This window comes from Taudactylus pleione, unplaced genomic scaffold (assembly GCF_031769625.1).
Source record: "Taudactylus pleione unplaced genomic scaffold, aTauple2 ptg000535l, whole genome shotgun sequence".
NCBI classification, from domain to species: Eukaryota; Metazoa; Chordata; class Amphibia; order Anura; family Myobatrachidae; genus Taudactylus; species Taudactylus pleione.
The window spans coordinates 8,356,568-8,371,394 of record NW_028284937.1 but is presented as its reverse complement, the minus strand read 5'-3'; the positions used below and the strand labels follow the sequence as shown (position 1 = coordinate 8,371,394).

At 42.9% G+C, this 14,827-nt stretch overlaps 1 protein-coding gene across 1 annotated transcript in view; it reads left to right on the top strand.

Moving 5' to 3' along the window:
* The window catches only part of PTPRH (protein tyrosine phosphatase receptor type H), a 157,262-nt gene that overhangs the window by 113,667 nt on the left and 28,768 nt on the right, over window positions 1–14,827 (top strand). The window contains exon 11 of the mRNA XM_088450970.1: window positions 12,373–12,639. Within this exon, the coding sequence (XP_088307096.1) occupies window positions 12,373–12,639 (267 nt within the window). The remainder of the gene's footprint in view (window positions 1–12,372; window positions 12,640–14,827) is intronic.

The window sequence follows — 14,827 nt, the reverse complement described above, 5'->3', positions numbered from 1 at the left end:
AATCAATGTTAAGTCCATTGGGTTTAAGTGTCTTCAAGTCATAAATAAATTTAATTTCAGTTTTAGCAAGACAGGTTTCAACATCTTTATTTTTCCTCCAATGGCTTCCCACTTGTTTAATCCCAATCATTTGTTTAATACCATTCAGAGAATTCTGATGTTGTTCTTTAAAATGGCAGGATAAGGAATGTTTTTCGAAGCCCTTCTTGATATTCCTCAAGTGTTCCGACCATCTATCCTTCAAACACCTAGTGGTTCGTCCTATATATTGCAACCCACCTGTAAATTCTATTAAATATACACAGTTCTTGCTATTGCAAGTCACAAAATCTGGTTTTGGATACGACTGCCTGGTTTTATAGGATTGAAAATTTTCTGCCTTTGCATTTTGCTTTGTAAAGATCCTACATACCAAGCAGGTTCCCCAACGGTGGAAACCCTTGGTCTTAAGACGGCCAGTTCTTTTAGGTGGGATGGGTGCTGTGCTTGCACCCAACATTAGGAACAATTTTGTTCCTAATGTTGGGTGCCTTCCTATAAATGAATTTGGGTTTCCGCGGAATTACAGGTTTAAGGATGGGATCTCTGGTTAACAGATTCCAATGTCTTCTGACAATTTTCTCAATCTCTTTATGGTGTGTGTTAAAAGAGGTAATGAAAGGAAGTGAGAAGGTGTCAGAGGTGTTATCTTGACGAGAAGTGGGTTTCAACAAGTCCTCTCTGTTTTGAATCACCATTCCCTGAATGTGATCATCTATATCTTTATCTAAATATCCTTTAGATATAAACCTATTTTTATATATTTTTACTTGTTCTTCAAAAACCTTTAAATCTGAACAATTTCTCTGAATTCTTCTAACATGGCCTTTTGGAATATTTTTTAACCATGTGGGGTGGTGATTGCTGTTAATGTCAATGTATGCATTACAGTCAGTGGGTTTACAAAAATTGCATGTTTTTAACACCTTATCATCCACATAAAAAGTGGGATCTAGAAAATTAACCTCAATTTTACTGGAATTGTAAGTTAATTCTATATTGAATGTATTGTTTCCTAGGGTTTGTTTAAATTCTTCCAATAAGGTCTCTTCCCCCTTCCATATGAACCAGATATCATCTATAAATCTATAACAGTAAATTATATTTTCCCGATAAGGGTTATTGTTCCAGATAGATGTCATTTCCCAAAGGCCCATGAAAAGATTTGCGTAAGAGGGCGCAAATCGGCTACCCATAGCAGTCCCTCTTGTTTGCATGTAATATTTTCCTGATAACCAAAAAAAACATATTATTAAGAATAAATTCTATGTCTTCCACAAGGAACCAAATTTTCTCATCCTGTATTTCTCCTCCACTTAAAAAATAATTAACTGCTTCTAAACCTTTAGTGTGTTCAATGATAGTGTATAGACTTTTTTTAGGATGAAATCATCTTCCCATTTAAGACTATTGGTTTTATTAAGTATATCTGATGTGTCTTTAATATATGATTCCAATTTTAGAACCTCAGGTTGTAAATAGTGATCTACAAAATGAGACAAGTTAGCTGTGATTGAATTTGTCCCAGCCACAATAGGTCGTCCAGGTGGGTTATTTAAGTCCTTGTGCACTTTGGGATGAATATACAGGACTGGTGTTACAGGTGAAGGATTATTGATGTATCTCATTTCATTTTTTGAAAGGATTCCTAAATTATGGTATTTGGATAGTAGGATATCGAAATTTTTTTCAATGTTTTCACTGGGGTTATTCTTCAAGACCTTATAGGTATCAGTATCATTAACCTGCCTCATTATCTCTGTGTTGTATTTGGTGGTGTCCATAATGATGATCCCACCACCCTTGTCTGCTGGTTTTATTGTAATCTCTGAATTGCTACCTAAATCTTTTAGGGCCTTTCTTTCTTTATAAGAGAGATTATTCCTCTTAGAGACTTTCTTATATGTTTCTATTTCTTCTAAATCTGTACTGACTGCTTTTAAAAATCTTTCTATAAAACATCCATGGTTAAAAGTTGGATTAAAAGTTGATTTTGGTTTAAAAAGTTCTCTATTACTAGCACCTTCTGTTTGGTTACTTAAAAAATATTTCTTGAGTGACACTTTTCGTTCAAATTTTTGTAAATCGAGATACAGTAGGTGTCAAATTTGTTGAGTTTGTTGCTGGGAGCAAACTTTAATCCCTTAGTCAGAACTGAGTTTTCTTCCTTCGTAACGGTATGATTGCTCAAATTAAAAATTTTAATATCTTTTTCTTTCTCTGTTTCTTTAGGGTCTTGGACTGGACCCTGGGTAATCAATTTTCTCCCCCCCCCCCCCCCTCCCAACAGCCCCTAGCACATTTTTTTTTTTTAGTATTTCGTCCCATGTTTAGTTCCAATTGTTTCTCCTTCTGTTCATCTCTAAAAAATTCCTATCGTTCATAGGTTGAAACCTGTTTCTAGTCGGTAGGGGGCTTCTTCTTTCATCATTAATGTGTCACTCGTCTTTAATATAGAAGGATTCTCTGGATGGTCTCCTAAAATGACATCTATTAGAATTGTGGGGTTTAAAAAACCTTCTATTTGTTTGTGTTCTACTTTGTCCATTATAATGTGTCCATGGTCTTTTGGGATTCTCCCAATCATTATTTCTAAAACTTACTTTCCTTGGTTTATATTTTTCTAAATGATCCCTCCTGTAATTTCTTTCTCTTATTTTGGTGTGTTCTCTTTCTTCTTTCTCTGACTCCTCACACTTACAAGAACAATCTTCTTCATAAGAACCTAATCTCTTAATTGGGATTCTCTTTATTTTTTCCTCTCTCTGAGGAAAGTACTTTTTTTGTGTGGAAGTCTTAGTATTTTCATCATGTTCTTTTAAGTCTCTTTTAAATTTTCTTTGCTTATGGAAGATAATTTCTTTCTCCTTCCTCACCACCCTATTTTCCATATCGTTCTCCCTTCGAAAATATTCCTCTTCTTCTCTAAAGGGGGTTAATGATGTAATCAACTGTTTAATTTGTTCCTCTATATTAATTAGGTCTACTCTTCTTTTTTGTACAATCAGTTCCATCAATGCTATAGAACAACTATCTAAAATTGTATTCCACCTCTCATCAAAATCTTGATCATTTTCTTTAGATGTAGACATCTTTTCTATTTGTAAACCTCTAGGTATAATTTTTTGAGATATATATTTTTCAAGAGTAACCACCTCCCACCAAGTTTTACTTTCTTTTAATAGAACATTTTCTAACTTTCTCATAGTGTGACCTAGATCTTCTTCCATAAGTTCTACACTTCCAAAGGGTCATTGATAACAAATACTGAATCAGTTAGCAGCTGTCTTTGATGTCTGTATCCTAGCATGATGCAGCATGTTTCTCTATAGGGATGAAATAATATATTGGTATATAAAAGATGAAACCCGCGCTTCACTAAATGCAGCTAATAAGTGTCAATAGGTAATCTCTATAAATACCCAAAGAACATATAGACAAAAAACAGTAGTCACTCAAGCGCAATTCAGATTCACGGTAATCACAGAAAATAAAGTCCTCAAGTTTGGAGTTGAAACGCGTTGGTGATATTCTCACAAGGCTACAATCCAGGAGGTGGAAACTGTTTCAGAGGCACTGGAGTTTGCTGAGGTACCACGGATTCCTGTTCCCAGGAAGTGTTATATAAGCGACTTTAGGTGTATTCTGTACACCCACACCATCTGGTACGCCTTGAATCTCTTTTATGTTATGGTGGATTATTAATATATATGTTTTATATGATTGAATCTTATTAAAAGGTATTACACTATGATAGTCCTTCTCCCTCTCTCTTTTATATGACCTGACGTAACCTATGGGAGTGTGAAGACCATTCTACAATTTAAACCCTTGTTGGATTTTGAGGAAAACTTCGCCTTCTTTGTAATTGGACTTTCCAATATATTGGACTAATAACTTTTACCCCGGACCCTCATCCAGGAACTATTTAGGACTTTATTTACTGTGATTACCATGTATCTGAATTGCACTTGGGTGACTACTGTTTTTTCGTCTATATGGTCTTTGCGTATTTATAGGGATTACCTATTGACACCTATTAGCTACATTTAGTGAAGCACAGGTTTCATCTTTTATATACCTATATATACCTCAGACTGTCCGGCATATACGACAGACTGCTGACTGCCTGCTGCCTCCATCCATCCACAGATGGCTCGCTCTGTCTCCATGACCCGCTTAGTCACATCTGTCTGTTGTGCCGTCTGTTTACCGGCCGGTGCATGCACAGGGCGAACAACGCTTACCAGATGGATTACAGAGGGATAGTTTATCAGTGCATGTTACCGAATGGGTAACATTACTATGTATTGCATCAATGTGATGCAATATTTCCTGGTAGCCACTTCAGAATGTACATAAATAGACCCTATAGGTCAAAACAAATACCAGTATATGTGATGATCATGGGTTTTGTCTATTGGAATATGAGTACAGGTTGGTGTGGCAGCATTAGTGGACTCACCAGCGGATGCCCTGAGACATTGAACAGCCCAGATTGCTTAACCAGTGGAGTGGTTTAAGGATAGCAGTGGCAGTGGCACTTGACTATTGAGCAGACCTCAAGTGGAAAGGTGCAGCCAGAGCAAGACTTTCTGGTAGCAGAGAATGGTTGTATAAGGCACTGGCAGTATATCTCAGGTCTCATGGAGATAAGTGGAAGACTTGTGTCTCTCACTGTAGTGCTCTAACACAGTGAACAATATGGTGCCTCGCATGCACAGTCGTAGGTATGGCAGCCAACTTGGTAAGTGAATGAAGCCTGCCTGGAGGTTCAAATATGTAGTCTTTGCAGTCGCATTCTCCATCTTCAATACTATCGCCTGACACCAACTGAATGTGATTCTGGGCAAAGCACAGCTGACGTACCTAACCCCACACTCATTCTAGTTATGGATATATACAGGGGCGTACCTATAATGGGTGCAGGGTGTGCGGGGAACACAGGCCCCTGGGGGGCCCCGCACCGCACAGCACACCCTGCACCCATAGAATTACGTACCTCTCTGGAGTCCCACGTCGACGCAGGGGTCCGGCACTGTAAAAACCACTGGAAAATGGCCGCAGCGGTCATTTTCCCATAGTCTGCGCTTGCGCAGTACAGGGAAAATGGCTGCCATGGCCATTTCCCGGTGACCAGCGCATCCTCTATAGACTCTGGGCGCGCACCAGTGCCCAGAGTCTATAACTTCGGCGCTGGCCGCACACAGCTCAGTGCGCCACCAGCCGCCAGACAGAGAGCAGGGGGCCGTGTCGGAGACTGCACACGGGCCCCCTCCTCTCCAGAAACGCCCCTGGATATATATGATCTATTCTATTCCCCCATATCCATGACAGGCATCTGCTGCACTGTGTGCTTTTGTTACAGTATTTAAAAATTAATGATTACTTGAATAGGTTTTATTGACACATCCTTGCTTATATTATGTGGAAAGAAAATTGATCCATTTTCAATTTTATGCTATTAATTTTTTGAAGACTTCAGCATTTTGTGCTGCTTTTTTCTGTGTTGTGTTGTTCTGTTTTAGGGATCTGGTTATCCTCTGAGGATAACCAGCAATCAACTGATTTTTAAATTGTGTATACATCATCTCTTTACACCTTAACCCATGACATCCTTAGGGCATGATTCAATAAGTCGTGAAATGGGCGAGTTGCCATTGCAACAGCGTGGAAACACCAGCAACGGCATCCCACTGGTCCCCCTCACGGACCATTTTTGAATGGGACTTACAACTTTTAGTATGCAGCTCCCGTAAGTATGGCATACAGCTGCACTTAATCGCAGAGTGAGTTTAATTGAATCAAACCTTTAATATCTGTACAGACAACATATTAATAAAAATGTGTTAGATTTACTGGGCATTACTACTGTAAATATTTCTTTTTAGCATGAAGTCCTACATCATTTGGGTATTTCTAAATATTAAGGACACTGAGAATTCCTATGTAATGGCAGGAGCATGCTAATGAGAGATCCTGTGATGTCATTAGGGGTGTCGGAACAATTTTATGGGGGGTAATATATAATTTTGGCTCCCCTCCTACCACCTCCCTCCCTCTAAACTTACCTGTTGCTGGGCTGCGCATAGTCATCGGTGCAGCAGGAGGTAGGGACTGGAGTGGCGGCCGCGGACGGTCAGGGGCTGTGCTTTATAGCAATAGTATGCAAGGACCTTGCACTGCACGGATGAGGTGTAAGATACAGGACCTCATTCAGAGCCGCTCGCAAAATGCGTGCGCTCGCTCTAAATGAGGGTGGCAGCATCTCTGAAAATGACCACTCACAGCTTTAGCGAGCGGCCAGATTGATCAAGACCATCGTGACCATCGGGGCTTGCGACGAGACCCTTGTGGTAGGGTCTCGTCTGCCACAAGCCCCAGTGAGCTTTCGGCTCTAATAGAGCCGGAAGCTCACCACTGACAACACGAGTGATGTCAGTGGGGCCACCCCCAAACGGCAGGCGTTCTGTCGGGAACGCCTCTGTTTGGCTCAGCCACCCCCCACCCCGCCTACAAAACGGGGCGAGCTGTCGATCACCATCGACAGCCAACCCTTTTGTAGTAAGCCCCGGAGCGAGAGAATTTCTCTCTCGCTCCAGGGCTTGCGCACGCACAGTGCGGCCGCTGCGCGTGTTCAGGGCCCAACATCAACCCGCTTGCGAGCGCTCAAGCACTTGCGAGTGGGTCTGAATGAGACCCACAGTCTTTGACTTAAAAGACCACACATTACACCTCCTCCTCCAAGCAGTGCAAGGGCCATGCAGTCTGTTGATATAAAGCACAACCCCCGACAGTCTGCGGCGGCCACTCCAATGCCCCCCACCCCCCCCACCCGTCCTGACTGGAAGCAGTCGGAAAGCCGACGGACCAAATGCCGACCGCCAGCTTCCTGACTGTCTAATCCCGTCAAGGTACTAATTAGACCTACGCTGGGAGCCCGACACCCAGCATACCAATCGAAGGTGAGCCAGGAGCCGGGCACAGACAGCCGCAGGGGAGAATGGTTAGGTTAGGGGCTCCCGGGGGGACTTAGGGTTAGGCACCCTCCCCGGGAGGGTTAGGCTAGGCTAGGGGAAGGGGGAGTTAGGCATCCCCGGGGGGAGGATAGGGTTAGGCATCACCCCTGGGAGACAGGGTTAGGCTGCGGGGAAGGGGGGGTTTGGTTTAAGCACTTAGTGGGGGGTTAGGGTTAGGCAATTGGGGGGAGGTTAGGGTTAGGCACCCCTAAAGGAAGGTTAGGGTGGGGAATTAGGTTAGCATACTTACCATAAAGAACGATCAGGATTTTTCACCTGCTGGGATTTCGTCCTGACACCTATAGATGTCATCAAGCTGCCAGATTGGCTCTGAATGATCACATTGCTTTAGTATCACAGGAACTTCTGTCCACACTGGAAGGGAGATTTATCAAGCCTTGGAGAGAAATAAAGTTAGGAAGTTGCCCAAAGCAACAATCAGCTTCTGTCATTTCATAGACTCTGCTAAATAAATGACCGCTAGAAGCTAAGTGGTTGCTTTGGGCAACTTCTCCATTTTATCTGTCTCCCAGGCTTGATACATCTCAAGGCATTTTTGCACAATATCTTCTTAACTGGATTTACGCAGTCATTAAATATTCCCTTGTGTAATTAGAGGGTACCTCAGCATACATCTCCAATATCTGCTGCAGTCCCATTATCTTCGATCAAAAGAACCATCCCCTAGGTTTCCATGTGGGCTGCAATATTGCCGGTCAGGATGCGGCCTGGGATCGGCCGCTACTCACCTCTGTGCTGGCGTCCTTGGACTTAGGTGTCCAGACGCTGGGAGTGAAGGTGAGTGGTGACTGAGTATTCTCCCTGGGGTCAGCTAGGGCTTCCGTGCGTGCGTCCTGGTTTCCGGGGTGCCGGGCATGGGCGCAGCCATTTTGGCTCATATCACCTGACTAGTCTATCCCAATGGTAGTCCTGTGGTCACTCAGCTGATCCTCTAATCCAAATATCAGCTACCCAGGGGTATTTAAGTCTGACTCCAGGAACAGGAAACTGCTGTTCAACTTCACTGTTCCAGTGACTTGTGATTCTCACCAGTGTTACTCTGTGTTTTCCTTCAGAGTGTTGCTTCAGCCCACTTTCAGTTCTGAAGAATTCCTGCATTAGCTTCCATGCTAATTCTCAGTCTGAGACTTTAGTTCTCTCAGAAGTCCAGTGTTTTATGTTGTTTTTCCTGTGTGTCTTGTAGTGTGCTGCTAGCCCTCCTGCAGCTTCCCTGTGTTACTGAGGTGTCAGGTTTCCTGCTAATTTCTAGTTAGCTGTCAGCTGGATATATAGCAATCCCCAGTACATGCCTGTGTCCACTTCTCTCTGTATCTCACTGTGCTAATCAGCTCCTGAATCTGTTGCAGTTCCCAGTACATTTCCCTGTGTTTCCAAGCAAGCCTGCAACTAGGATTTCTACATTCTCAAGTCCATCTCCAGTATTTAAGCATTTAGTTCATCTCCAATATTCAAGTTTTCAGTTCATCTCCACTGGTCAAGTATTAGTTTATATACAAATTCATTTAATATATTTCTGGTCTTTCTGCCACTCCCAGGTACCTGTCCAGAGGGCCGCAACCTGCCAGCTTGGTGCAGCAAAACCCAAATCCCGACTGGAGGGGTCACTGGTGAAGACCACCAAGTGGGTTAGACTCCGCGCCTCTAGGCAGGTCTAGCCAAACCTGGGTTTGGCCGCAATAGGGAGACCTAGCTGCCATTCACCTAGTTGTTCCCTAGTTACCCTAACCCCCTGGCTCACTGTCCTCCACAGAGGAACACTTGCACCGGATCGTGACAGCCAAAAGCTTAGCTTCTCTGAGCTTACCTCCCAAGAGCAAATGTCATCTTTTACCATTGTAGCCTATAGGTTACAATATCGAGCAGTAGCGCTGGCTCTGAACTTGGAAGTAAAGTGATTGCACAAGCAATCTCACGGATTGGATCAGAAACCATGTCCCTGCATGGTATTGTATTTATCGTTCAGATAAATTATTTCTAATTGCTGCGATATGTGGAGAAAGCAAATCATAATTTTTGGGGCTAAAATGTGGGGCTTGTTAAATAATATGCCCCTGAAAGATAAATTAGATACAGTAGAATACAATCTTCATAAACCAAAAATATTTTTTCAATATACTTTTATAAATCCGTATTTTGCATACATTGCAGAGTTCAATGTTTTTGTTTCCTCATTTTCTATTGGACTCGCCTCACAAAAAATATTTATTTGATTGTATATTAGCCTATTGAGATGTAATTGGATGGTAAAATTATGGATAAAAAACAGCATACATACATACATACAGTTTAATACATGTCTGTGACTGATGACCTTGCTCTACCAGGCAATAACAGATTTTTGTCACTGATAGAATAGAGGGTGGTTACTCATCCCAGAGTAACCTGATTGGGCTTACTTCACCACTCTTCCCTCTTACTGTCGGTAACCATTTGTGACTGACTACTACCACTGCGTTGTGGATGGGTAACCCACACCAGGCTTCTACACAGTCATTTGCAACTGTGTACTTGGAACCGCTTCTCCCAGGCTTCTACCACCGGCACCTGGAACCACCTACTTTAGTGTAGGTGTGGACATACTTCAACAATTCCTGCATGATGTTGTCTAATTCCCAATGGTCCCTCAATATGGACCAGTCACGGGTTAGCTGGCAGAGGGTTCCAGCTTGGAGACACTGGCCTCAGTCCAGAACAGTCAGAGAATGGAATAGCATTTTGTCTATTATAGTGGTCACAGGATTCAAGCAGATGCAGGCATCTTAAAGCAAGATGTTTATTGCTCAATGTCTTTAGAAAAGTCAAGTCCTCTTGCTGAAGATGCACAGAACAATCATAGCTTACAAATGTCAGAAGTATAATCCTTGATGTTCAGTGAATATACTGTACATTCATGGCTTGCAGGCCCCCTTTTTATACAGTTTTAACATACAATACCACAGGGGGTAAACCCACCATGGGTACCTTAACCAATCAAGCTAAGTGCATGTGCTGTGCATGCACGCATTTAATATTGTCCCTATTGGACAGTGGAGAGTGGTCACTCTGCTGTGCCCAAGACCACCTGGACAGGTAACTACACCACAGGTGTCAGCAAGTCTGGAGAGGGGGATGGTTCCCTCAAAGACTTTATTTACAGGATTCTGCTGGAGGGCCTTATCACCTTCCTTTGCCAAATTTGGGCCCTAGATGCAAGGAGAAAAATATCTCCAGACATCAGTTTTCTGTGCACCAAGTGGTAGCTCTATGGAGCTCCAGGAAAATAATTAGCTAGCTGTGCTGGCCAGCTCTCTCTGCATCTCCTTATAGTGTTGCAGGAGGCTACCAGGGAGGACATCCCGGTGCCCTGGGCAGGGGGCCAGCAGTGCATTTTTACTTTAACTTTACATTCATTTAAACCTTAAATATATAACACTCTGCACAATATATATACTTGATGCCTAGTGTTCAGAACATACCCAGACACTGCAGCACATCTGCAGTGCCCTACAGCAAAACATATTATAATAAATTTTATTTACACCATTGTACCATATTTTTAAATGTGTAGCTGTAACACTAGTCCCATTACCCAATGCTGGGACTTTAACCATTTTACTGCTGGCGGTACTGGGTGCTAATCCCCGGTCCCCAGCACACTATAACACATAAAGAGCTTTCCCAGATGCCGCAGCTGCTGGACTCAGTCCAAGCTGCGGCGCGCTTTGTGGTCCCCTTTCTGCACTGGAGGGTGCCAGGAGCTGGTTCTCCTTGTCCCCTAGCGCTAGGCAGCACACAGTCCTAGTCCTGGCGTCTAGCTGCGGGACTGTAACCCTTGGAGTACTGGGGCACAGGAGCTAGGCTGTAGCAGGTCTTTCTGCACACTCCCACTGCTTTACTGCAGCCGCTGGAGCTTCTGGGGCTGTCTGCGCATTCATTTTACTCTACATACCACCTGGTCCCGGCAACACCAGTCAGTGTGCTGGGACCTACTACCCGCCTTGCTGAGCTCCGCAGCTGCCAAACTTTGGTTTGAGCTGCGTCGCGCAGGTAAATCAATTTAAAACACATGGCGCATGCCGCTGGTAATTCAGTTTGAAAACCCCTTTAGTGCCGCAGCCGCCATCTTTGCCACGTTTCAATCCTTCAAACAAATTTATGATCCTAATTACTCTTGTTGCCAATTAGTTCATAGTGTCCCCACTTGCGAGTTTTTAAGCTGCCTTTCAGCATCTTTTAGCAATCTGTTTCTTTTTTTTTTTGTCTCAAGTATGACTTGCAACTCTCTGTGATCAGGGCTGGAACGGGCATGTCATTGTGGGAAGTGGTCGTGAAAAAAAAGTAAGGGCGTGTTCTGAATGAGTAGCCTCAAATTAAAACAGGCCAAAAGTCTCAAACGCAGCTTTCTATAGGGGTCTGACTTGCATCAGCTCTGACACTGGTGTAAGTATAAAGTTGATAGTGATGACTGCAAAACTACTAATGATGACTGCATTCAATTGGTCACAAATAAGAAAAACACACCATGTATTCAAATATATACAAACAGCAGGGGCAGTTTTTAACAAATATATTTTACCCTGCAAGGAACCCTCATTTTTCAAAAATAAAGACTGGTTAATGCATAGTTGCGGAAAGGCGTAGCCTGCACATATATAATATACTTTTAAAATGAAATTTTTTTTTTTATATTTGTGCCTGCTTCTCTGAACAACTGAAATGCTTTGTAATTATGATTCAGAGTTGTACACTATAGCACAGTCACTGCGTCTCTGTTGCAGATACAGATCTGCACATGAGCAGTACAGATCCTGTGCATGCACAGATCACCAAACATCGGAGTTGTACATAAACCATCAGGTTTGCATATAGCTTCTGAATCAGGCCCTATACCATTTGGATACTTATTAGCTGCACAGTCTGGCCATTAACTTCAATACATTTCTACTGTGTGCCTCCATTCGCAATCCAGTCTCCACTCAGCTAGTGATGGCCATCAAAGACTGTACCATCGATGGTTATAAACTATGAGTAGAAAACCATTGTTGGTTTAGTCATTGATGAATGAGTTCTGCACATTCGCAGACCTCGGCCAATGGACCGGCGCCACCAATGTTTTCCCAACATCAGACACCGCTTTGGATGGTGCGCCATCGGTAACGTGTCGTCTAAATATACGCCAGGTATGACAAGGGGAGGAAGTTGCAGTCAAGGTGAGGGAGTCAGATTTCGAAATGACTGTAAATAGGTCATAGAACTTAAAAAAACACGCAAATTTTAATTAAGTTTACAAAATCCTGTATTTTTTTCTCCTCAGGACCATCCGCTGTCTCTAGCTTCGGTGCCTCTACTGCAGGGGTGAATACTGTAATACTCAATTGGACGATCCCTAGTGATACTAATAGTAAATCATACACCTACAACGTGTTAGGGCAGCCAGGCAATGTGAGCATTATCAATATAACAACCAATTTTGTAGAGGTGACTGGGCTGTCACCAGGAGTAAACTACAAATTCACCATCTACACTGTGACCTCAGATGGAGTGCTGAGCGAAGCAGTTCCGGAAACACAAAGAACAACAAGTAAGTTCATGTTTTGTTCTATAATATAATTTGTTATAAATTAATTTTTAGAAATTAAAACGTGGATTCATAGAGAAAGTATTACAATTACATAGTATTGCCATGTGTATGCTTTTATAGTTTGCCATGTTTGTGTGCTTTAAGTAATTATAGATTACAGTAAGGTATGGTTAGTAAAAGTTTAATCTAGTTTTTCTTAAAACACCCTTATTTCAGGGCTAATGACCTTTGGATAGTATAAACCAGTGGTTATCAACACTAGTCCACCAACAGGTCATGTTTTTTTATGGAGTTAATGTTGCTGTTACAGTACTTTGACCAGTTGGGAAAACTTGAGGGTCGAAGTTGGGAACCACTGGAACTATCTGCAAACATTTTTGAAGACAGCAGGATTTTGGCTGGTGATTTTTATTCATGTTTTTAGGCGATATCAATTAGCCCATTCTGTGTTTAATAATTTTAAAAATACAGAATTGTGTTTTTCTGAACTGTCTGATTAGTCATCTTAAACCAAACTCTGACAGAACAGTTGTCCAAAAAAACTTGGCATTGGGAATCTTCACCCAGTTACCAAAATCCGTTTACCAATCTGTTTATGAATGCAAAGTCTTTCCATCCTAATATTAACAGTACAAAAGTCTGTAGGAAATGTATGGAAAATGTTTTATTAACTGCTCACCACCAACAGGCCAGCCGCAGACTGTACTACAGGCGCATACTCTGTCCACTCCAACAAAACCTTAACCTACTATTCCTCCCCGCCAACCGATGCAATTTAAGTACTCTAAATACTTTTATTACGGACAATAATTCACTTCTAAATTAATTTCCGATGTACGTCACCCATTACTTGGGGTACAGACTCAATTTCTTACATGTCCTGACTTTTTTATCTGTTTTTTTATCACACCTACACGTTTTCGCCTGTTTTGTTGGCGAAAACTGATAAGACATTTTCCTGCACATTGGGGACCTCATTTAGAGTCGGTCGCAAGTGCCGATGCACTCATAACCGACTCTATGGTTAGTCCTGCGCACGCGCAGCAGCCACACTGCGCGTGCGCAAGCCCTGGAGCAACAGAGAAACTCTGTCGCTCTGGAGCTCTCTACAAAAGGGGCGGCTGTCGATGTTGATCGACAGCTCGCCCCTTTTTGTAGGCGGGCCAGGGGGGTGGTTTCCAAAACGGAGGCGTTCCTTTACGAACGCCTCCCGTTTTGTGGGCGGCCGCACTGACATCATCAGTGATGTCAGTGGGGAGTTTCCTGCTCTTTCAGAGCAGGAAGCTCCCTGGGACTTACGAGTGCCCAGAGCCAACCTTAGGTTCTGGTCGTAAGCCCCGATGGTCGCGATGGTGTTCACCATCGCGACCATCAACCTGGTCAGTCATTAAGCTGTGGGTGGTAACCCACAGCTTACCGATCGACAAGGAGGAGGTCGTTCAGGATGCAAGCAGCCTCCCTGATTCAGGGTGACCGCTTGCAACTAACGACCGCCTCTGAATGAGGTCCTGGGTTACCATGTAGGTTACTTACTGACAATGTCATGCAGTTAATGAGCGGTGAGTTCCAAACATTCACCAGTGAATGGGACATCTCACTTGTCACCATCAGTCCTCTCTATCCACAGTCCAACAGACTAACAGAAAGGGCAGTACATTCTGCAAAGCACTTTTTAGATAAATGTTATAGAGATGGTTCTGACATGTTTATGTTGCTCCTTAACTTTAGAAACACTCAGTGAGCTGGACTTCCCTCTCCTGTTCAAAACCTCCTGTCTAGGCGCATCCGCACAATCATTCCCACCACAAAGTTCAAACTTAAACTAAACACAACGTGCAAGATGCTTTGCAGAATTCCAGGTTGCTGCTCAAAGCCATTCATGATAAAACATTACATTGCTTAAGATCATCGTTCCACATTCAGACCCCTGTCGGTACTGTGAAGGGATCTTCCAACAGGCCCAACATTATGTGGTACAATCTGACACTACCTTGTATGAGCGAACAGGGGTGTGTGAGCCAACACCTTCACATTACATGACTCCAACTGACGGTATCAAAACACCCATCATCATGGACAATGAGTCCCCTGAAGAAGCACCTATGGGGGTGCAGGACAGTCCCATGCCATTGCCCAATAGTAAACCCATTAAGACACTGGCCACACCACTAGCCCTTTTTTTACCAGG